At 35.3% G+C, this 25218-nt stretch overlaps 1 protein-coding gene across 1 annotated transcript in view; it reads right to left on the bottom strand.

Moving 5' to 3' along the window:
• Positions 1-24889, bottom strand: part of DNAJB14 (DnaJ heat shock protein family (Hsp40) member B14) — a 42748-nt gene extending 17859 nt beyond the window's left edge. Inside the window, exons 1-3 of the mRNA XM_087826456.1 lie at positions 24640-24889; positions 11856-12027; positions 4207-4352 (exon numbers count right to left, since the gene is read on the bottom strand). Of these exons, the coding sequence (XP_087682582.1) occupies positions 4207-4352; positions 11856-12027; positions 24640-24772 (451 nt within the window). The 5' untranslated portion in view covers positions 24773-24889. The remainder of the gene's footprint in view (positions 1-4206; positions 4353-11855; positions 12028-24639) is intronic.
• Between the last annotated feature and the right edge of the window lie 329 nt (positions 24890-25218).

The following is a 25218-nucleotide window of genomic DNA, read 5'->3' as shown; positions in this document are numbered from 1 at the left end:
CTAGCAACTCAGCTGACTGAAGATGAACAAATTAGGATAGCTCAAAGAATATGCCTTATACAGCATCTGCCTAAAGGAGTTTATGACCCTGGAAGAGATGGATCAGAAAAAAAGATCTGGGAGTGTGTGAGCTGCATGATGGACTTTGTTTATGGGGACTCGATTAGATTTCTGCCATGCATGCACATTTATCACCTGGACTGAATAGACGACTGGCTGATGAGATCCTTCACGTGCCCCTTTTGCATGGAGCTAGTTGATGCAGCACTGCTTTCATCTTATGAGACTAATTGAGCCAGGGTTTCTCATCTGACTTCAAGTGAACCATCATTTTTGGTGGTTTTGATCTTTTGTCACTGAGCCCAAAGAGCCAGGAATTAGGAATTAAACATCATGCATAAAAGTTTCCTTAAAGTTTCCTGAATGGCTGCAGATGTTGGGGAAAAGTACATCCTATTTTAGAAACTCAGGGGGAAAAAATAGGAAAAAAAGCCTTCACCCAGTGTTTAAAATTATGTAACTGTATTTAGATCTTGTTATTGCTCCAGTATATAGGAATTGTGTAAAGTGTTACAGCAGCTGTATATGTTTAAATTATGTGTGTTGAAGATTAGGAAAAAGATAACGGTTGTTTTTCCTAAATGAAATAACTTTCTTCTTCCCTCCACCCAAGTTTTTTTCTGAAGTTGCTGGCATTTAGGTCAAGGTTTTATTAAAAGCTACATTTTATAACACTGGCACACAAAAAAAGTAGTTTTAAGCTTGTTTGGACAGTTCTTTTTTTCCATTGGAAATGGAATTCATTGCCTTAGGTCTTTTTGAATAGTGTATTATTTTCGTTGGGGCTGGCTCTATGCTTAAAAAACAGTTTTTTTTATAAAGTGTTATAAGTGCTATATCTGTTTACAGTTAGGAAATGCAGAATTCAAAGTGATCTCCCAGCTTGTAAGCAAATTGAGATGCACTATCCCTTTCTAAAAAAAAAAATGAGTTAATGTGTCAAGAAGCCAACTCTAGTAAAGTGGGGTTTAAGATTACTCTTTCCTATGTGTTTTATCTAATTATTTTGGTTAGTATGGTGATAACTGAAAGTCAAGGTAAATTTTAAGATTTCTGATTTATTGAGCCTGAATTACTCCACAATACTTATGTAGAAGTGAAAGTGGCACCTTGGTGAAACTGAGAAGTTTCTCAGCGTTAACAATTTTGATTTAATCTTTCTTGTGACCTCCTCCTGTTGTCTGGAACCACAGCAAAAGGATACTGAATCTCTTATTACTGTAGTGCTGAGGTTACTGAAGGTATACAAAACACATCTCGGTCTCTGTTTCTTGGAAAGGCCTGCTAGCTGACTGATAAGTCTAGTATAAGCAAGGAGGATTAAGATATATGTATTTCATGTTTTGCACACAAATGCAGAATTTGTATAATCACATGACTTCATAATTGTGATCTCAAAAGAAGGAATTTCTCCTTTATTTTTTCTTGCAGTTAATGTAAGAACACTGAATCTCTAAGCTTCTTAAGTGCTAGAGGAAGAGATGGTTAAGATGTAGTTGTAATGTTTATCCATTTAGCATGTGTTTATTTTTCCTTTTGTAGTCAAAGGTGACTTATTTGTTCAGCTCAGTGGTATTACAGCTAAAGAAATCACTCATTAGCAAAAGGAGAAGCAGTTTCAACCTAACAAATCAGAAATGTTTCTTATTTTATATTGAGTTGAGTATTTGATTCTAACACTTTTCTACATACAAAACACAAGTATCTTGAAGGTTGTTCATAATTGCATTATAGAGGAATTTAGGATGTCATAAGTACTTCTTAAAGATTTGGCATTTGACTATAGTATCCATATGTTGGTTAATTTTCTTATGAGCCCCATAATGGAAAGACTTAAAGATGAATTTGAGAGAAAAAAATGAAAGGAATTAGATTGTCAGGTTCTATTAAATTGTTATATGTACCTTGCTTAATTTTTGTTCATTAATTTATATCCACTCAATTACATAAAGCAAATTTGGAGGAAACACCTGAAGCTGTGCAATATTTTTAGTGATATTATTGTTCTTATCCTTCTGTTTTCTACTTAAATATGTCTGTGTTATCAAGTATTATAGTCAGACTTTCTTTTTTTCTAGATCGTTAAATTTGGTAAATGAACTTTTTAAAAAAACATTTTCTATGTTGCTGTTAGTCTTTCTTTACACAAGGCTTCTTTCACAGAAGTTTGGTAGTAATATTGAAAGAACCAGTATTGAGCTGAATGCTTTTTTTTAGGTACTCTGTATTCTTTGATTTTGATCTTCACATAACATGTTAAGAACCATCAATTTTGGCTTTTACTAAGTTAAATAAAGTTATAATACAATTAAAAAAAAAAAAAGCAAGTGGTTCCCATGTTCTTCAAAAAGTGTTTTGGTAATTACAGAGCAATCAAGCTATACTTACCTTTTACACAAAAGAAAAAACTATAGTCTTTGCATAAACAGCCTGGTATCCCCAAAACAGAAGTTAAGATCGATTGGTTAAAATCAAAGTAAGATGACCAAGAAGGTAATGAAAAGATCCTCTGTGCTTGAATGAATGAAATCTGTCATTTCTGTATAATGGTACTAGATGTAATATTTTCTAATTAACTGCCTTTACTCACAAAGCATCTGTTTTCTATGTAGTTTTTACTCAATGAAAAATGGGCTCATCAGCCAACTCCCTGTTCCAATCCTCTTTGGGATTAACTGGCATTCTGATTTACAGATAATCTCCTGTGTATTAAATAATATGTCTCTCCTCTAGAGATAAATCACCTTCTAGCATGTTGATAAATATTACGTTTCTAGTTTTATAAAGCAAAGCATTAAAATCTAAAATGTACTAAACCAAAGTACAATCGCCTCTGTTAAACCCCTTCTGAGTGTCTAGCTGGGGTGACATTTATGCTGCTCACCACTTAAAAATGCAACACAGGCTGTAAAAATAATGGTAGATCCACTTGCTGTTATTCCAAAACCAATAATGATAACAAGACTTCAATGCAGAAATGGGAGAAAAAAGCAGTTTAATATCCTCAACATTAATGAAGAATACTGATATCACCTACCAGATCACAAACATGCAAATAACTCTGCTACCATGTTTTTTAAAAATGTTTTAAAAACAAAAAATTTAAGTTAAATAATTTTAATTCATAGTGTGAAATTTTTGCTTTAACTTTTGGGAACATATATGCTAAAGTTAGTGTTTTTGAGTAAAGAAAAATTTCTTGCACTACCAAGACACAACTTTTAATCTAACAAACAGAGAAGGCTCTGTCACAGTGATTATTTTACTTTCACTAGTACCACTTTGGCAGCTGCTTTTATTGGAATATATTAACAATCCCCAAACGTATTTTACTTGGCAACTTCCTTTAAGAAACAAAACTGTTTAGAAACTGTTTTGTATAAAAGACAAATTGAGCCTTCTACCTTTTAGGAACATTTTAAAAATCAGTTATCTCCTTCCTGTTATTCCAAGACCCCCACATTTATTTCACTGTAAGCATTATACTTAGCTTTATATATGCAAAATTCACAAAAACAATCACAAAGTTAAGCATTTTCCTATAAATTAGAAGTTAAGTGAGTAAATTGTATGTAACAAAATATGAAATTACAAAATCAGTTATTTTACGTTTATTTACTAAATTGGCAAAAACCGAAAATGTTGATAAAAAATGAAGACAAATGAAGAGTAGGCAAGAGAAATGAAACTAATTATTAAACAGAAAAAAAGTCACATTAGTTAGAACTACATATAAAAAAATAAAAACTTGGCCAGAGTTAACAGAAATATAAAAACACTGGGCAGATAGCAATTCCAAGTAATTTCCCAAGTCTAATATCTTAATATCTGTAGTATCTTAAAAACTCACAAAATCTACACTTTGCTTTTAGTTCCCTTAGAACCAGATGGTAATAAGCTAGAGGCTCATGCATAATCATCACGCAACTTGTGCATGGTAAACGAGAAAGAATGCTGCTTTCGTGAAGCAAACTGCATTTGTTTGATTCTTGGTACAAGTTAATAGCGAAGTTTTAAAGGATTCTAAAGACCCTTGCTTATGCTGGCTTATATGCACCAGTCCAAAGGCAGAATTTAATATTCTGAAACGCTGTAAGTGGATTCTAAAAAGAGCTTAGTAAAATTGCTTTAAAGGGTTTACTTTACTTTTAAAAGCATCTGTTGCTCCAGGTGCATGGTTTTTGTCTGGATGAAACTTCAAAGCAAGCTTTCTATAAGCTTTTTTCAAATCTTCATCACCAGCATCTTTGGTAACTCCAAGTACTTCATAGTAATTTTTACATTTGTTTATGCTGTGAACAAGAGAGTGTGTTACAATGAAAATTTCAAGGAAGAAGTTCATGTAATAGCTCTAAAGTGTTATTTATTAGAATAGTATAAAGAACTGTCCATGGGCTGTTTCCTCAATATCAAATGATAGCTTATCCCATTAAGGGTCACTGCTTCATTCTGTTTTTCTACCACAGACCACTCCTCCAACCTCTTCCCGGTCTAAGAAGAGCTGACCATGAGAATGTCTTTGGTGCAGTTTATCACAACTACAGAGAAGTAAAGTCAAGTCCATAACAACTGTGGATGAAGAATAGAGCACAGAACTGTAACTAAAATGGGGATAGGAACAACTTTTAAGAGCATAAAGAAATTCAATAATCCTCACACGTATGTTGCAGCTAAATAATAGTATGCATTACATTCAAAGAGTTATGTTGTCCCAGAATGTATACCTAACCAAATACCAAAGTAACAGTTTAGTGCATGTAAAACAATTACAGTACACTATGGTTTAAATGTCAAGGCAAGTCAATTCCGCTCAGCCATGCTAAAAAGAATTCATCGGTGAAAGATAAAATCTCATGATAAAATATATCATGGGACTCAAAAAGTGTGTTACCCCCATTTTCACTGTAATGAGCATAGTCTTAAAGATTACAGTAAGTCCTCACTTGATGTCTTTGTTAGGTTGTATGACTTTAAGCAAAACAATGTATAATGAAACCAATTTTACCATAGGCTAATTGACATAAAGGAGTTAAGTTCCTACAGCATCTCATCAATGCTATAACGAAATGTTAAATGAATCATCATTATTCAAGGACCTACTGTACTTACATAGTTTATAACCCTAAAGACATAACTGATTTAAACCCGGAGTCTCTAAAGTATATTAGGAAAAGAAATACTCTAAATAGAACAGATAACATTAATACTTTTGGATCCCAACATTCTCCTACAACCTAATAATTTTTCTTCACTAAAATCAAGGTATATTTTACACACTTTTGCGGCATACTTTATAACTTCAGATGTGTTCCATGTGTGAGTGAGTGGCTTGATGACAGAAGTAGTAACAGGTAAAAGGATCTGAGGCATAACTGTTCACTGGCAGCTAAAGTATTTCAAACACTGACTCAAAGTTTTCAAAGAAAAGACAGAGGACTGATCTTTTTAAACTACTGAATATATTAATCATCACACTGCTTGGTACATGATAGGTTCTCAGTAAATATTTCTGGAAAAAATGAGCCTAAAGCTCTTCTGTTATAATGAAAGCATTCATCTTTTGGTATATGAAATAGGGAAGAGAAAAAAAAGACGACATTAAATAAGATTATAGAAATTTTTCCACATCACATCCACAAAAATCTGTTACAGTTTTCTTTATAGGAATAATAATTAATTGGATTTTTCTACTTTAGTTACTTAATAAATATTAACACAAGTCAATTTTATTTCATGAATATGACATTTATTTGGTGAATAATATTTACTGACTACCAACTATGTCCCAGATATAGTGTTCAGGGACTTGAGATATACTAGTGAACAAAACAGAGAACGATCCTGCCATGGTAGAGACTCACTCCCCTAAATATGATTAGAAACTATGTAACAGAAAAAAAGGGAAGGGGACATTTACAGAACACCTACTGGGTGTCAGGCACAGGTCCACAAGCCCATGTCCAGGTTGTAATACCCATTAAGCTCTGAAAAATGTTAAGTTATTCTATAACTAATCTGACTGCAAAAACCTGACTTGAACTCTCAGAGGTAAAATTTGACCTGAACTAATGTGAAATCACCACAGTCTTCTTATATGCCATTTAAGTATGAATAGTTGTATGCTTTGTTGCAGAAATGTTACCACTAGGGTCCGAGCTGCTTACCAGTTATGTAATGTATAATGTATGCTCCTTATTACCTTTCCAAAATACGAAGTGTTCAAATTACAAACTACATCTGGTCCACAAAATTTTCACATAGAGAATTGTAGGATCTTATTATGCTGATTATTTTACGCAAATGATCTCATTTACTCCTCATTAGGTAGATATTATTCCTGTTTAACCAATGAGGAAATCAAGGCTTTGAGGGGTTAATTGCCAAAAGTCATATAACCAAGTATAAATGGGAACCAGGACTTATTTCCTCAACAAAAATTTATTGAACATCTATTTTCTGCTAAATACTGTTTCAGATGCTATAGTGGGGATTAAAACTGTCCCAAAACCCCTGCTCACATTAAATTTACATTTGGGACAGGGCCAAGCAATGAACAAATATATAAGTAAAATATAAAGTACATCATATGGTGATAAATATTTAGAGAAAAATAAAGAGGCAAAGGGGAATGGGGAACGGAAGGGGAGTCCCACCTGCTATGGTGATTAGGAAAGACCTCACAAGTAAGCATGCAAACCTCAGTTTGTATGACTTGAAAATCCTGTCAAGAACCAGAATAAAGAAGAAAAGGAGCCTCCTCAGAGTAACCATCTCCTTCCTTGCAATTTGCTTCTCCAATCAGTATTTAAACACACTTTCTTCCCTCTTAGATATTTTCAAATGTTGGTTTTGGTGCCCAGAACATGCATTCTCTGCCTCCCTTCTTGCTTAGTTTCCACCTCTTCTTCAAACCTCAGGTTAGCTCTTTCTCTTCTCAAAACTCAAATTCCTCAACACTAGGTTCAGTGACCCTCTTATAGCCTCTCAAAGCTCTCTGAACTTAGACCTATCCCAGCAATTACCACACTGTACTGCAGCTATCTATTTACTTGTCTGACTATTTCTAGACTCAAGGCCCCTTAAAGGCAGGCACTGTGTTTTGTTCAGCATACGTGTTGAATGGATAGATGGACAGATGGATGACTGATTCAATTTGAGGGCAGAAATGGTGAGAATCCAAGTCATTTTTAGACCAAAGGTGATAAGTACTATAATGAAAATGTAGTTGGCACCAGAACTCAATTTGGAATAGAGAATAGACTATGAAACAAGGAATAGAGCTAAAAATATGACTCACACTACCAGAATGCAGAAAACAAAAGGCAGTAAATCAAACATTGTACTATCCTAAAGTCATTACTATTTGGTTCTAATGCACAAGCTGTTTAATTATGTACCAGATTAACCCTCTAAATTTGTTTTGTTGATCATTTCTGAGCACAAAAGGCTAGGCAATAGAAAAAGGCAGCCCAGGAAAGGGTTGCTGGTAGTGTAGGAAAATCAGGTTGGAATTCACAGTCCTCTAGAAACTGGTCATAAAGATAAAAGAATTACCATGATAAGAAAAAAAAGAAAAACAATTATTTCACTCCTACCTGTAACTAGCTCTGCCATAGCTTCCCTGTACTAAATTTTTTATCATATTTTAGAGGCGATATCTTTGAGAAACCAGCAGAGAAGTATGAAGTCCACACCACCAATGGAAAGCTGAAGGCTACATATTTCAAGTAATACCCCAAATATACTCATTTACCTGATTTTTCATACCGGAATGAGAAAACACCATTCATATATTTAATTCATATTATTTGTTCATCATGCTCCTCCTCACCAACTAAAACGCATTTGTCACACTTTTTACAGTTTGCTCCTCATTGAAAGATTTAAATATTTTTCTCCATCCTCACCAAAGAATTTTAAAAAGAAAGAAGGAAAGAAAGCAAAAAGAAAATAAATTAAAAAGAGGTAACCCATTACCTACCCTGGAAGGAAATACAAAGGCAGAAAGATCTGTCTGGGAGCTCAACATTGAGGAAGTAGGTCTAGTTCAGCCTTCACATCTTCCTTTATGTGCATAAAAGCATAGTGGGCAGGGGAGGTCTTCTTTCAATTCTTTTTTTATATGATATAGCTGATTATTTAAATAGATTCCATGTTTAATTGGTGTTTAAGGAAACACGTGTTTATTCTTGGAGGCAAAGGATTATTTCTTTTTTAAGTTTAGCAAAATAATTTCACTTAAAGAACTATAATTTAAATCAAATCCTAATAAAATCCCCATAATTCAAATGACTTAATAGCTGTACAAAAGTTTTCTGAATTGATAACTATAATCATCTCACACTGATCTTGTAAATTTTAAAATAAAAGATGGGCTTTTAAAAAATGAGATTAAAAGCCTTTTAAATTAGATCCATGACACCTTTTCCTCAATAATTTTTCAATATATTTCAACTTAAAGAAAACAAAGTGCTTAGTTTCACAGAATGTTACTTTTACAAAGTTACACTCTTTTTCTTCTGTCTTACTGTAAGCTAGCTCTTACTTATGCAATGGATAAAGCATTATTGCATGGCTTCTCTCATTGGGCCAAATTGTCACTGAGCAACTTGTCTGCATAATCGTGCTAACCAACAAGATAACATGGCTTTCTTCAGAAAAATCCCGTGTATAAGTAAAACAAAAACAAGAACATACAACATGTAAGTATTTGCTAGTGATCTGTTACCTCACTAAAGTAACACTTAGGAAGGCTAATATAATGAATAAGTGTTCCATGATTGAGCTAACCAACTCTTTAAAGGTGTTAGCTGAAGTATTTTGAATAAGTTAGGGATTCTATTAAAGAATGTTTCAATCATATTTAGTCCACAAAGGGAAAAAAACTAAATTTATTTAATAAAAAAGGTATAATAAAATTATTGACCAGAGAAACAATCTCTAACGTAGGTATACTACTAAGCTAATACTTCTACCAGATAAGAATTCATGGTCTCAAACATAGCTGGCTCCTGAATGCTAACCAGCAATCTTTCCATTCCCTTTGCTTTTCCACTCTGCAAATATTTCATACTTTTACCACTCTTCCTCAAGCCTTCAATCGCATCTCTTCTCTTTTAACACTCAAAGGATAACCTCATCTTCAATTTCACAGAGAATATCAAAGGCAACTGACAGAAACTCCCTTAATATTTTATGTTTCCATCTGGCCAACTCTGACCATATACAAAGTGTATCTACACCCACCATCATCTTTCCTTCTTCCATTCTTAAGATGTCCCCTAAACACTAAAAGAGTTAGCAAAACAAAGCATTGCTCTCCCAACCTCATTTCTGCCACACCTTGAGCTACTCCTCTCTTCCTTTCAAGGCTAGGGTAGAGGAAATCTTAAACAAAAGGTTTTTATAAAACACCAGATTTAGAATATTCCTATTCTCCAAAACTTTCAGCTATGTGTGTGTGTGTGTGTGTGTGTGTGTGTGTATTTTTAAGATATGTCTTTATTAATTTCAGAGAGAGAAAGGAAAAGGGGGAGAGAGAGAGAGATTGAAACATCAATGATGAGAGTCACTGACTGGCTGCCTCCTGCACGCTCCCCACTGGGGATCAAGCCCACAACCCAGGCATGTGCCCTGACTGGGAATCGAACCACAATCTCCTGGATCATGGGTTGATGCTCAACCACTGAGCCAAAACAGTTGGGTTCAACTATATTTTTAAATGATATTTTCAAATATATAGGTATTCTACAGTCTTTCTTTTAAAAAAAGTCACAAATGATTCTAAATAAAAATCACATGTATACAATTAACTTTATTTAGGTCTTTTATTGAGAACATGTTCTCCCCAAAAAAGTAATTTTTACAGGAAAATACTATTTTTTTTTCAAATAGATGTGGTTTCCTGAAGAAAAGAGATGCATTTCACTACAGTTTAGTTAAAGCTTTTTTCTTAAAAGAAATTCAAAAGCAAGTCTCACTTATATTTACTTATCTCACTTATTCAGACATCTCTCACATAATACTATAGTTATAAAAGTGGTTAGCAACATTACTTATATTCTTAAAGTGCTTCACTACCATTCATGCTAATCAAATACCCTTTACCATGGCTTTACCATGATTAGTGATTCTTTTAAATCAAGCTTTAGCATCTAACTATATAGGGAAGAAAGCAAAATATATAAGTAATTGCTATTTTATTTAAATTATTTTAATTTCAAAATATGGTGAGTAAAAAAGAATGAACTAAAAAGCAGCAATGGAGAAAAAAGGGTGAGAAAAGAAATAACAGTGAAAGAAAGGACAAAAAAGAGAAAGACTAATTTGCCTACTCTTTACTTGAGCTAGTTCACTGTATTATAATTCACTCGGTGTGAATTATCCGATTAATCACTGTTCAGAGTCCTTCATCCTTACACTTTAGTTTCCCTAGAGAGCAACATTAATACAACACCAATACAGCTTCCTAAAGTTGTAGCAGGAAACAAAACAGTATTTTCTCTAGTGTTTCATACTCAGAGGTTCATTTGATTTCCAGAAAATTTTTTCTTAATTATAAAATTAGTAAAGTCAAATCTCTAAAACCCAGTTCCTAATTTTTCAACTCTGTCTAATTCTTCTGCTTTAAGTGGAAGTGTATCATGAGGTAAAACTAAAACAATAAGAGAATAGTCTGTAAAAAAAAAAAAAAAAAAAAAAATTTAGGGTGTTGGGAGGGTGGGTGAGAAAGGTAAAAGAAGCAATAATAATGATAATTATAGTAACAATGACGACTCCTAGACACAGACAACAGTACGGTGATTACCAGAGGGAAAGTTGGGAGGGGGGACGTAGAAGAGAGTAAAGGGGGAAATAAATGGTGACGGAAGAAGACTTGACTCTTGGTGGTGAACACACAATATACAGATGATGCATTACAGAATTGTACACCTGAAACCTATGTAATTTTACTGACCAATGTTGTCCCAATAAATTCAACAAAAATTTTTAAAAATTAAAAGAACATTATGGTATTGGCATATCTATATATGTGTATATATATAAAGATAACTTTAATAAAGAATATAAATAGAAAAAACTCCTTCATTAACATAAGTAGGAAATTGACAATGCTGTTACTATTGTCCTCAATTTTTCTCTCATATAAAATTCCCCTGCTTTCATGTATATATATGACAGAATAATTAATTCTCCTATCCTCCTTCAATATTTTATCTAAATACTACACTATGTCAAAAAATTGAAATAATTTTCCTCAAAAATAATGATCTAGAAGTACTAAAAAAAAAGATGGAACCTTCCATAGAGTCAATATTGTACAGTCTTACTCTATAAAGAAGGTAGTTTACAGACTGGTTTTTTTTTTTTTTTTAATCTTCATCCGAGGATATTTTTTCCATTGCTTTTCAGAGAGAGTGGGGGGGGGGGGGGAAGAGGAAGAGAGAGAGGGAGAGAGAAAGAAACATCAATGTGAAAGAGACACATCGATTGGTTGCCTCCTGCATGTGCCCAGACCAGGCCGGGGATCGAGCCTACAAGTGAGGTCAGTGCCCTTGGCCAGAATCAAACTGGGACCCTTCAGTCTGCAGGCCAATGCTTTAACCACTGAGCCAAACTGGCTAGGGCTTTACAGACTAGTTTTACGAAGAATGTAAAACATACCTCGAGTTCAGTTCCTTGATGTCTGTTCTTCTACTGAATATTATAATTCAAACACTTTTTTAGGTGCTATACCATTTAAAAATTACAACAGTAGCAACTGTAGATTAGATATAAATCATATTTATTCCTACCTGAGAACTCCATCTACTTGGTCTTTGGTGTAGCCTTTTCCACCATCACCACTACCAGATGTGCTGTCCTTTGTGCAGTTAGGCTTGCTTTGATCAGAACTACCTGATGGTTTTCGACAATGAGGGCTACTTCCAGCTGTGCTTCCATTTTTCATAATTATTTCCAATAGTGCTGTAGAAAGATACAGAAAGCATACTATGCCTGTTTACATCAAGGTACATATACACATCTTGAGAAGAAAATTATAAAGCTGACAAATTAAGAATCAAGTACTCCATAAAGATTCAACATTGGGTCTTTTGAAAGAGCAAGTACTCCTTATGTACTTAATTGTTTACAGACCACCACTAATCACAACTTAGAAATAGAATATTAAGAAATTTAAAGCTAATAGCTCAAAATTACTATCATTCAATTACTTATGACACACTTTTATTTGTCATATCCTAGTAAAACTGCAGAATACCAAAGAAAAAATAGCCAATAAGATTATCTACAAAGATACAGAAACTGGACTTCCTATTTCTTCCTCAACAGCAACAATGGCAGCTAAAAGAAACTGGAATAGTATCTTCAAGATGCTCAGGGAGAATAACTGTCAACTCAAGTTCTGCACTAATTATCTAGAAAATGCACAAGATTAGAAACATTTTCAAACAAAAACAGAAAATTTACCAGTAAGATTTCTAGAGGATAATGTAATATATATATATATAGGGCAGAAGAAAAATGATTCTAGACAGGCTGTAGAAGGGAATGGTGAGCAAGTACTGTGATAAATGTATGAGTAAATCTAAACATTGAGTCCATAAAAAAGTAATAGTTATGTCTAAAATTTGATTTAAATACTGACGGGGCATAAAAGAGGGAGTAGAAAGAATATATAAATAAGATTGGCCATACATATATATTCATAATGGTTAAGATGGGAGGGTGATAGGAACTGATTACACTATTCCCTCTCCTGTGAGAGCTTAAAACTTCCCATAATAACTGAAAACTATACATTAAAAAAAAATCAACAGGACTAAAAGAAAAAACAACAACAGAGAAACCAACCACAATGTAGAAGATTTTAACACATTTTAACCAATAATGGCATCAGGTAGATTAAAAAAGAAATCACTAAGGATACAAATAATACAAACATCTAATTTATCAAACTTGATCTAAGAGATATAACATTATATCCAACTAGTGAATAGTCATTCTTTACAGGCACACAAGGAATGAAAATTGACTATTTTATAGCTAGACCATAATGTTATCAAGTCTCAAAGAACTAGTATCCTATATACCACAATCTATGAGTGCAGTGCATTTAAGTGAGAAATCAACTACAAAATGTGGCTAGAAAGATCACAAATGGGTTAGAAAAAAAATAGACATTCATGTATCAAAGAAAGCATAACAGAAATAAGAAAATAGAATTGAATAAAAATGAACATGCTACATATCAGAACTTGTGGGTCAACAAACTGTACTGAAATAACTGGATATCCACATGCAAGTGAATGAATTTGGACCTCTGCTTTATAGTATATGCAAAAATTAGTTCAAGTGACAAAAGAAAACGTAGAGAAACTGGACTTCATCAAAATTAAAAACATTTGCCCTTTAAAGAATGTCATCAATAAAGTAAAAAGACAATCCACAGAATGGGAGAAAATATTTACACAATCATATATCTGAAAGATACACACACACACATACACAAATACAAAGAACTCTTACAATTCAATAATTAAACCAAAAACTCAATATAAAAATGTGCAAAGGATCTGAACAGTCTCCAAAACAGATATATAAATGGTCAATAAGCCATGAAAAGTTGCTCAATATCAATAGCCATTAGGCAAGTGAAAATTAAAACTATAATGAGATACCTAACTTCACACACACTTGGATGACTATAATAAAAAATATGGACAATAACAAGTGTTGGCAAAGATGTGGAGAAACTGGAACCCTAATACACTGTTGGTGAGAATATAAAATATGTGGCCACTTTTGAAAAATCATTTGTTGAAAACATATAGTTACCATTTGACCCAACAGTCCCGGGTATATACCCAAAAGAAATGAAAACATACACCTCCACAAAAACTGGCTCACAAATGTTCATAACAGCATTGTTGATAATAGGAAAAAAAAAAAACGGAAAAAATCCAGTTGAATAGATAAATGCCAATATGCCCAGACAATGGAATGTTATTCAACAATGAAAATAAATGAACTGCTGCTATATGCTACAACACGGATGAACCCTGAAAATATGCTAAGTGAAAAAGACAGTCACTAAAGACCATATTATATGATTCCATTTATATAAAATGTATACAATAGGCAAATCTACAGAGACAGAAAGTAGATTAGTTACCTATGGCTAGTGGGAAGGGAAGGATGGAACTGGGGAGAAGTAAAGAGTGACTGCTAATGCGCATGGGGGGTTTTCTTTTGAGGTGAAGAAAATGTTCTAAAAGTGATTGTTGTAATAATGATTGTACAACTCTGAATATACTAAAACCCACTGAATGGTATGGTTTAAGTGAAGTAATTGTGTGGTATATGAATAATATCTCGATAAAGCTTTTATATATATAAATCCTGGCAGTTTCAGTGGCAAATTTGCAAACATATACATATAACAGGGTAGGCAAACATAGGTTTACAGTTGTGAGTATATGAGTTTATTCTTATATTATTATGTATTAATTATTGTATTACTTATTTGTATTACAACTATAAACCTACTTTTGCCTACCCCTGTATATACACATATACATTATATAACTACTTTCTACCATATTTTTTCCCTAGCTAATGCATTCAAGAGGTCACCAAAGACACAAGAAATTCAGTTTTTATAACAATTTACTTGTAGCTGGTACAGAAAGGCTCCAAATTAGACAGCAATCTCTTAGTTATTAACAAGGTAAGAATAAAATATACAGGGTATCCCCCAAAAATGTATACACATTATAAAGGCAGTGTTTATCAAAACATATTTCATTTTCAAAATGTAATAGAAACTACAGCTATCAGCTGTTAAAGTGTGTATACATTTTTGGAGGGACACCCTGTTGTATATAGTCAGTTTTTAACTGCAATTTAGTTCTTATTTAATGCAAACAATGTTAACCTTTAGAACAGTAGACTGCACTGTCTATGGGGTAGTGGTTCACAACTTTTAAATATAAAAAATTTTATAAGAATTCTAGAAGAAGGCTGTGACAGCAACTTAAAATTTAAATCTCTGAAAATTCCCTCATAAAATCAGAGTTAAATAGCAAAATCAAAACCTCCTGCACAATATACCAAAATACAAAAAGGTGGAAATGACCCACCAATAGATCTATGTGGGTATTACAAAGAAGTGGATAGTAAAAGGGCATTTGGCCACCCACAGAACAAAAGATCTCCAAAATTACCGACCGGGACTCTCTATGTAGCACAGCAGCCAAAACTGAAAAAAGTGTATAAAAAGGAATTGGTCTTGCTCACTACAATAGCAAGTGAGTGAAAGGGTTCATAAAAAAACTTTTAAGGACACTCCAGTCACTACAAACTCTCAAAACTAATCAAAGTTCTCTTTCAGAATAAAGCCACACTGAGGAGAAACTACTGGGAACAGGACCCAAACTGAAGAGGACAGGGGCAATAGGAAAAAATAAGAAACTCCAGAAAAAGTGGGAAACTAGATTTCTTATGTAGAAAGGCGAAATATTTTTAACCATTACACAAAAAAATGAAGAAGGGTTTCTGTATATTTAGAATGGCTAACTACACATAAAAATTCATAAAAGAAAATGATAGAAGTAAAATCTGATACAAGGTTATTATAAGAAAAAAGAAAATAGGAATAAATCTCTGAGGACAATGAAAGCACACCACAAAGACTTGCTAACAAAACAGGTAAACACTATAACCTACTACTTCAAACCAGGCTGAAGACTTTAAGAAATTATACATAATATACAGTAATAACATAAATTAGAATTAGCAAAACCTCCAAAAGTACCTATCTAGAGAAATTTAAAAATCAATTCAAAAAAGACTAAGTTAAAAGAAACAAGAAGTTATAAACACAATAGATATTGGGTAAGTGAAAGAGAATATAAAAAAACCAATATTTTTTTAAATGAAAAAGACACAAAATTAGAAAGAAAATGGCAAATGCTGAAGGTAGTTAAAAAAGATCCAACACACATACAACAGGAGTCCTAATGAAGAGAAATAAAACATATAACCATAATTGGAGAAAACGTCTGATATAAAAACAGAAAAATCTGAAGCCATATAATGAATGGGCAAATCACACACCTAAAAATACTGACCCAGATTAATGAACATCAAGCTATATTCTAATAAAATTAACTGGGCCTCTAGGCAAAAACATCAAATGACTTATAAAGGAAAGAAAAATAGACTGTCTTCAGACTACTCATCAATATACTTGCACAAAACAATGGAGTAACATACTTAGATAACCAAAAAGAGAAAACTGAAGCCAAGGATTTTATATTCACCTAACCTCAAGTATTAAGACCATAGATGAACTGTTTTCAACATTCCAGAACTTAGTAAGCATAGTTCCCATAGGCCCTTCCTAGAAATCTATAGACAACAAGCTTCAGGATTCCAAAGTAATTAAATACATAAGGACTGATGGGAAGAATTAAATGTATAGTGGCCTACAGAGATAAGACTAAATGATGATTAAAAGAGTGCATATAGTATATAATATGTTCTGATACTGTAAATAAGTTGAAATATTTTTAAAATGGTGGGCTTACTCTTTTTACTTGAAAAAAAAGTGACTGCCTTTCCCCCTCCCCTCCCCTCCTCTCCCCTTTCCTTTAGCAACGGAGGCCTGGACCAAAAACAACGTTGAGTTTGATAGGGCCTGCACCAATGGGTTCAAGAAGGCAAATAATTATATACAGGGGAAATTGAATAAGTAAACTGAAGACAGCAGGAGCTACATTTCTCACTGTCAGAGAATGGAATTACAAATATGGAAATGGAGAAGGCTAGAATGAACTCTGTGGTGGACTACAAAGGGAGGTGTGCATGTCTCATACAAATATCAAAATTAATACAGATTAACTTAATATAGATTAAATTACTATAGATGTGTGTATTCCTATATACAAACACATCTTACACACAGATATACATACACAGACACACATGTATTCATATACACATATATTTCCTAGCTCTGTCTCCTGATGAGACCTAGGGACAATGACATCCCTGACACAATGAGCTTATCTGGTGTCTATATATGTTTCCCAGTACCATTGTCCACTAAAAAGAATAAGGGCTCTTTAGAGAAACAACTGATTCCCAGAGTAGAAAATAAAAAGTAGGCCTGAAAAAGTTTTTGTGCCATAAAGTAGAAATGCTCAAAGAATAACGAAGACATATCAAAAAGACACAAGGCTCCTACTGACTAAATCTGAGCATCAACATAAGTAATGATAGTAATGGCTTAAATATGAATCCATATAAATAAATAGGTTGAATATTACTTGATAAATTGTAGAAGGAATGATGAAATTAGAAAACCACCATTTGGCAACCATCAGAAATTTACCCAGGAAAGAATCAATGAATGCTATAAGGAGATGGTGAAACTATGTTATGGAACAGAACATTTATATAGTCTCAAAGCATTTCCCCACAAAATATTAATTAATTATAAAGCAGGGGGAAAAAAGTTAAGTTTGGAGTGGAGAAACCTGGCATCACCAACTTAATCAAGTCATCAAAGTTAATCTCACCTGTAAGGACCAAATCAACATAATGTGTCTCCTAATAGGTTACACTAAGAAAACACTTATCAATTCTAAACATCATTTCTATGGTATTTCTGCCAAAAATTTATATGTGGAAATGTCTGGCCCAAATTGAGGAAAACTGAATAAAATAACTGGCCTGCATTAATTAAAAATGTCAAAGTAAAGAAGAAAAGAGAAAAGCTGTATCTGGAGACTAAAACATGCCCATAAATGCAATTTGTGTCCTTTTTTGCTATCAAAGACATAATTGGAAAAATTCGAAGAATTTGAGTGATACATGCATTAATTTCATGAATTTGATGGTTATATTGTGGTTATGTTAACAGAGTGCCTTTGTCTTAGAAAATATACACTGAATTATTTAAGGGTAATGGGGCATCATGTCTACAACTTACTTTTAGTTAATTCAGGAAAAAATATAATAACAAATTGTGGGTGGGGGTGGGGGTTGGGGTTGGGAATATGAGGGAGGGAGAGAAGAAGGGCATGATAAAGTAAATGTAGCAAAATTTTATCTAATAGGAAACCTGAGTAAAACGTACATGGGCAGTATGCACTATTCTGTGACTTTTCTCTAAGTTTGAAATTATTTCAAAATTCAAAAAAATATTAAAATGTAGAGGGAAACAGAGAGTATATGCAAAGATAACTGTTTTCAATAATTATGTTGGTGGGTAGTGTTTGTAATATTACTGAAACTTTTACGTATATGATGTGGCATAAAGCAAATTAATAAGCATGACATATCTATCATTTACCATGGCCTTGAGAAACAATTACTACTATGGAAGGAATTGCTTCTGTACATTGAAAAGGCCCAGAAACAATAAACAATCTAGTATCCACAGCATTCTTAATCCCAGACTGTGATGCTGAAACACCATTTTCCACTAAAAGAAACGATGACTTATTGGAAATATGGTTGATTACAGTTCTAGTACAGGAAATGTACAAGAACTTGAAATAATGCTATACCAAAGAGAAAGGTAACTATTAAAAGACTGCTGGGAGTGTGTCTATAGGACTCAGGAGCTAATCTAAAGGGGATCCCACTGCTTTTGGAGAAAGAAAAGGAACAAATTCCTTTTCCTGAAAACTGATCAAAGCAATCAAGCACTTATCCCGCCCGCCTCTCCTATATGAATCCTATATGAATTGTACCACAGGTGAGGGGGAAGTGTCTCTTTATAAAACATTATTTCAGCTAAGAAATTAAAAAAAATTATTTTTAAAAATTGTGAAGCCAGATATGTAAGTAGTTATGTATGTTTAGTATTTACTGGTGGCCACAAAGTCCCCATGCATGCTAGGTAGAAGTTGTCTGTACATTCCCTTTCATTCTTAGCACACACATGTTCTCCCAGTGTTTTTCTGGACATCTTCCATGTTAATAGCTACATGCTGAATATTACACTAAAGCAGTATACCATATAGTTGTTTTAGATTTTCAACAGTTATTATGATACTGAAATTTTTTCTACAGCTTCCTACATAAGGGTTCTGCTTAACAATGACTGTGTTATACATGTGCTCACACCAAACACTGGTTCCAAAGAGTTAAAATTTGCGTAAGTTCCATTACCTCTGGGTCTCATTATCCAGTGTTGTAATCTTAAAAATGGAATTAGCACGGTTTTGTGTATTAGTAATCACTGGAACCAATGCCTGAGAAGGTAATATGATTCAGTTCAAATACTGCCAGAATTTTGAGCACATTGGATTTTCTTGTTTATTAAATGTCTTAGCAATCACATGAGATTTCATTTACAATCATGTGAAGTGATACAAACATTAGTTGGGCAGATACAGTGATTATGACCAGATTACATTTACCTTTGGTTTTAAACCTATCCAGCCCTATTTTATGCACTCACTTTCCAGATACACTGCTTTGCCTGGGGTTTAATGAAGTCTGCATTTAAGTATATTCCATATTAAGAACCAGTGAAAAGTAAATACAATATTAAAAATGTTTATGTGGATAATCCAGAAGTGAAGAACCAAGGTCTGTTTTTATTTAATAAGTTTCTACCACACACCTGTTATATATAATGCCTATCATTTAGCAGAATCTAAAATAAGAACACATAATTTGAAAAACAGATAGATTTTTCCCCTCCTCCTCACAAACCAGAAATAGCTTTTATTTGTGTTATTACAAAAGTAATGTGGCTAACCAGCCCTGACAGGTGGCTCAGTTGGTTAGAGTATTGTCCAGATATACCAAGGTTGTGGGTTCAATCCCCGGTCAGGGCACATATAAGAATCAACCAATGAATGCATAAATAAATGAAACAACAAATTGATGTTTCCTGTCTTTCTCTCTCTCCTTCCCTCTCTCTCTCTAAAATCAATCAATAAATACAACTTTAAATAAATATAGTTTAAGAAACTAAAATGTAATTTACTTTCTGCTTGCTAACATTATTTTTCCAGAATATTTGTATTTCCTATGTAGTAGCTACTCATGTATATCAATCCTTTCAAACATACACTAAATTCATAGTATGAAAATATTTGAAAGCTGTAAAATTCATTTCACTTAGAAATTCACTACAATAAATACATTGTAAAATAATACTCTCAACTAAAAACAAAAAGCAACAATGTCCTAGATTCATCTGAAGATCAAGTTTTTTTTTCCTCAACAAAAACTCTTGCCAATTTTTTAAAGTGTTTTATCAATCAGACTTCTCACCTGGCAAGAATAAAATATAAAGGGGACAAAAATTCTGTAATTTAGTTTCATATTTTCCCATTCACTGTATAAGAATAATGAAGATTAAAATGCAATGTTTTCTTTTTGCCCATCTTAGTATGAAAACACATCCACAGGAACATTCGATCAAAACTCTTGAGTTACAAGGTTTTGATGGTAGTCTAGATAGGTGAAATTCAGGAATAAAAATGTAGAATTTCATTTTAACTAGTAGCTTCAATTTCCTTCTACACTAAACATTTTACCAGGAGCTTACAAAAATGTTTTAGACCTTTCCCTCCTCTGAATTCATAAATTATTCCAATAAACATCTTCTGAAAACATTCAATGTAAAATACACTTTGCTAAGTATTTGCACATAACTTTATTTCAGCTAATGCTCACATCAACCCTGTGATGTAATCTTCATTTTACACATAACTAAACAAGACTTAGAGAAGCTAAGTAACTTGTCCCTGGTTACAAAGCTGTCAGAGGCAAAGTCTGCATCTGAACTAAGGTTTTCAGACTACACCACAACTGTATGCCATCATTTATTTGGTAATTACATCCTGTTGCCTTATAATACACTGTACTACTTTCACTTTATATTTCTTAATTTTTCCTATGTTCAATGCTTTAAAAGCAACAATTATGCTGTGCTTTAATATCTTATAGAATCTCTTTAGTATATTGATTCAAGTTGCTTGTACAACAGAAGAATGACAGACTACAAGTTTAAAAATTCTCAGGGCCTCACACTTGTAAAATAAAAATGATACCAAAACAATTGAGTGCTTACTGTGAATGCTCTGCATGTATTAACTAACTTAATCTTCACAACAGCCCTATGAAATCAGTATGTTATTGTCCCATTTTGCAGATGAAAAAGCTAAGGGCTAGAGAGGTTCTCTAACTTGCCCAAGATTTAGTTTATAAGTTAGTAGGTGGAGAAGCTACGTTTAAAACGCCCTGGTATTTTGTCTCAAGTGGTTACATGCTTAAAGTTCAAACTGTCCCTCTAGGACTAGATAGTGACTAAAAGAAATCATGTATTCATACAGTGTGGAGAGTAAAAAATTTTTAATTCTGGGCACTGATTTCTTAGCACAGGCAATAAAAGCAAAAATAGACAAATGGGACTACATCAAACTTAAAAACTTCTCTGCATCAAAGGACACAATCAACAGAGGGAAACACAACCTACAGAATGGAAGAAAAAATTGCAAATTATATATCTGATAAGGGGTTAATATCCAGATTATATGAAGAACTACTCCTACAACTAAACAAAAAAGTAACCCAATTAAAAAATGAGCAAAAGGCCCTGGCCAGTTTGGCACAGTGGTTAGAGGGTTCGATTCCTGGTCAAGGGCACATCCTTCTGTTGCAGGCTTGATCCCTGGCCCTAGTCGGGCACACGAAGGAGGCAACCAATCAGTGTGTCTCTCTACATCAATGTTTCTCTCTCTCGCTTCCACTCTCTCTGAAAAGCAATGGGGAAAAATATCCTCAGATGAGGATTTAAAAAAAAATAAAAAATAAATGGAAAAATATCCTCAGGGAAGAATTAAAAAAAAAAAGGGCAAAGGACTTGAACAGACATTTCTCCAAAGATGATATACAAATGGCTGACAGGCATATAAAAAGATGTTCAACACCACTAATCATTAGAGAAACGAAAATCAAAACCACAATGAGATATCACCTCACACTTGTCATGATGGCTATTATAAAAAAAAGCAAAGAGGACATAACAAGTGTTGGTGAAGACGTGAAGAAAATGGAACTCTGACGCACTGTTGGTGAGAATGTAAAATGGTGCAACCACTGTGGAAAACAGTGTAGCGGTTCCCCCCAAAAGTAAAAATAGTACTACTAATAGAATCCAGCAATTCCATTTCTGCGTATATATGCAAAAGAACTAAAAGCAGGATCACAAAGAGGTATCTGCACACCTATGTTCACAGCAGCATTATTTGTAATAGCAAAAATATAAAAACAATCTAGATGTCTACTGACAGATGAATGGATAATGCAAGTGTGGTACATACACGCAATGGAATATTGTGCAGATTTAAAAAAGGAAATCCTGCCCAGCCAGGCATGGCTCAGCAGTTGAGCGTCGACCTAGGATCCAGGAGATCAGGGTTCGATTCCCGGTCAGAGCATATGCCTGGGTTGTGGGCTCCATCGTCAGTCAGAGGTGTGCAGGAGGCAGCCATCAATGACTTTCTCATCACTGATGTTTTTCTTTCTTTCTTTCTCCCTCTCTCTCTCCTTTCCTCTCTCTGAAGTCAATAAAGATATATTTAAAAAAAAAAAAAGGAAATCCTATCACATATCACAGCACAGATGAACTTCAAGGACATCATGTTAAGTGAAATAAGCCAGTTAAAAAAGACAGGTCCTCAAATAATATTGTTTCATTCAACTTCATTTTGTTATAAGGCTGATAAAACACCATAGGAACTTAATTTTTTTAAAAGATTTTTTTGATATTTAAAGAGGAAGAGAGAGGGAGAAACATCAATGTGAGAGTGAAACATCAATGGGGTGCCTCCTGCACATCCCCTACTGAGGATCAAGCTTGGAACCAGGGCATATGCCCTGATGGGGAATGGAAACGGCAACCTTTAGGTGCACTGTACTACATCCAACCAACTGAGCCACACAGGCTACAGGAGGAACTTAATTTCTGTTTATATCAATTAGCCTTCATTATACATCATTTCCCTTAAAGTTGCAGACTCTATGGACTATGGTAAGTGAGAAATTACTGTGTATGATTCCACTTATATAAGGTATCTAAAGTGGTCAAAATTGAAAAGAAAATAGAATGGTGGCTGCCAAGGGGCTGGCGGGTGGGAAAAACGTAAAGTTGTTTAACTGGTATAGTGTTTCAGTTCTGTAAGATGAAAAATTCTGTTGATCTGTTGCGCAACAATGTGAAAATGGTTATCACTACTAAACAGCACACTGAAAAATGGTTAAATTGGTAAATTTTATGTTTTCTGTCACATTGAAAAAAATCATTAACTCTTTTCCTTTCCTGTCCTCTCTGGTATAGTTTTCAATAGTGATGAAAGGATAGAGAAAAACAAAGAATACAAGGGCTTTAACAATATAGAAACAAATTAAGAAAACAATAAAATAAAACAGATAATCCCATATTCTTATTAGCAATAATTTTCTTTTTAACCTGGAAATACCTTATATCTCCAGTGAAACATTATCCTATTGGTAAGGCAATAGAGTGTAGTGGTTAAAGGCCTTTTAGAGCTGGAAAGCTCAAGTAGTATTCTGACTTTGCTACTAATTACTGTGTATAACCTATTAATTGTGTAAGATATTCTCATTCATTCATTCATTCATTATCTTCCCATCCATCAAAAAGACAGTCTGTTATGGCTAAACCTGTTCAAACGAATCCTGTACCTCTACATAGGTTTGCTCTGAGTAAAAATGAAGTAATTCATATAAAACACTAGGCACATGGTCTGGCACTTTGTAAGTGCTCAATAAATGTTGGCTATTATGCTTACTTTAAAGTCTAGGACATGAACAGGGTGAATTCAACTAAAAGAGTCCATTACTCTGTTCCTTAGAGATCTGCCTAATTTATCAATAATTATGGTGTTATCAGATACTATTTAGCAAATCATTACTGACTCTTTATCACTCTTGTCAAATTTGTGCCCCTCTCTTCTAAAGTAACTCCCTCCCAGGGAAGAGCAATGTCATCTCAGGTATTCGAAGACGTTTGCTTTGGGAACAATGTTGTACCCCACAGTCGGTGGAACCTGAGACCGTCCATTAGCGACTCGAGTTCCCAGCTCCGTTCACTTCATTAGGGGCCTAGCCTTATTTGGGGGTTGAGGATGGGGAAGGAGAGGGTGGCACAACCACACAGATATAAAGCCCAGTCGGGTAAGGTTAGGACGGGACCAGACAAATCTCCCAGGGACACTGGACATTCTCCCGGTAGAACGGCAGCCAGACATTTCCGAAAACGGACCCGGGAACCGGCAACTCTCGCCCGTCAGCTGAGAGCCGGCACCTCGCCGGCAGGCTGGCGCAAGGGGAGCCTCGGGCAGCCCGACCCAAGCCTACGGCCAGTGCGGCCCGGGACGGTCGGGCCGGGCGGGGGTGTGTCGGATGCTCCTCCCCGGTGTCCCGTGGAGGGGTCAGGCTGACCCGGGGCCCCGCCGGCGCCCAGACGGGCGATGGTGCGGGCGGGGGAGCGGGCAGGGCGGGCAGGGACCCCGAGGGCCTCACCGCGGGCCGAGGGCAGTGGGTAGAGCTTCTCGGCCTTCTGCAGGAAACGCTGGGCCTTCTCGCGGTCGCCGGCGTTCAGGGCCTCCCGGGCGATCTCGACACACTTCTCCGCCTCATCCCGGTTCCCCTCCATGGCTTGGCCGGCGCCTCCTTCCGTTTCCTCCCCGAGCGCTGCTACGAGGGGCGGAAGCCGCCGCCGAGGAGGCGAGGCCGGCCGGGGCTGGGCGTGCGGAGGGCCGCGGGGAGGAGCGCAGGACGGCGGCGGCCGGGCGGACCGGCGGCTCGCAGCTCCGCCTCCTCACGGCGGCCTCCCCGCCCCCGTGGCCGCTGCGGCGCGAGCCTCCCCTCCTGGCCCCCAGACCCAGGCGGCGGAGCCGACCCGGCGGTCAGCGAGCGGCGCCGAGGGGGCGGGCGGGCGACGCCAGCCCACGGGCTCTGGGGGGCCGAGGGGCCGCCGGGGCTGGGAGCGGCCCCCCGCATCGGCCGCGTGGTGACCCCTGACCTCCCCGCACGGCCCGCGCAGGCCGCAGCCCGCCTTACAGGCGGCTGGGTCGACAAATGGGAGGTGGGGATGCTTGT

This window comes from Miniopterus natalensis, chromosome 1, assembly GCF_054644295.1.
Source record: "Miniopterus natalensis isolate mMinNat1 chromosome 1, mMinNat1.hap1, whole genome shotgun sequence".
NCBI lineage: Eukaryota > Metazoa > Chordata > Mammalia > Chiroptera > Miniopteridae > Miniopterus > Miniopterus natalensis.
This window is presented reverse-complemented; position numbering and strand designations above follow the sequence as displayed.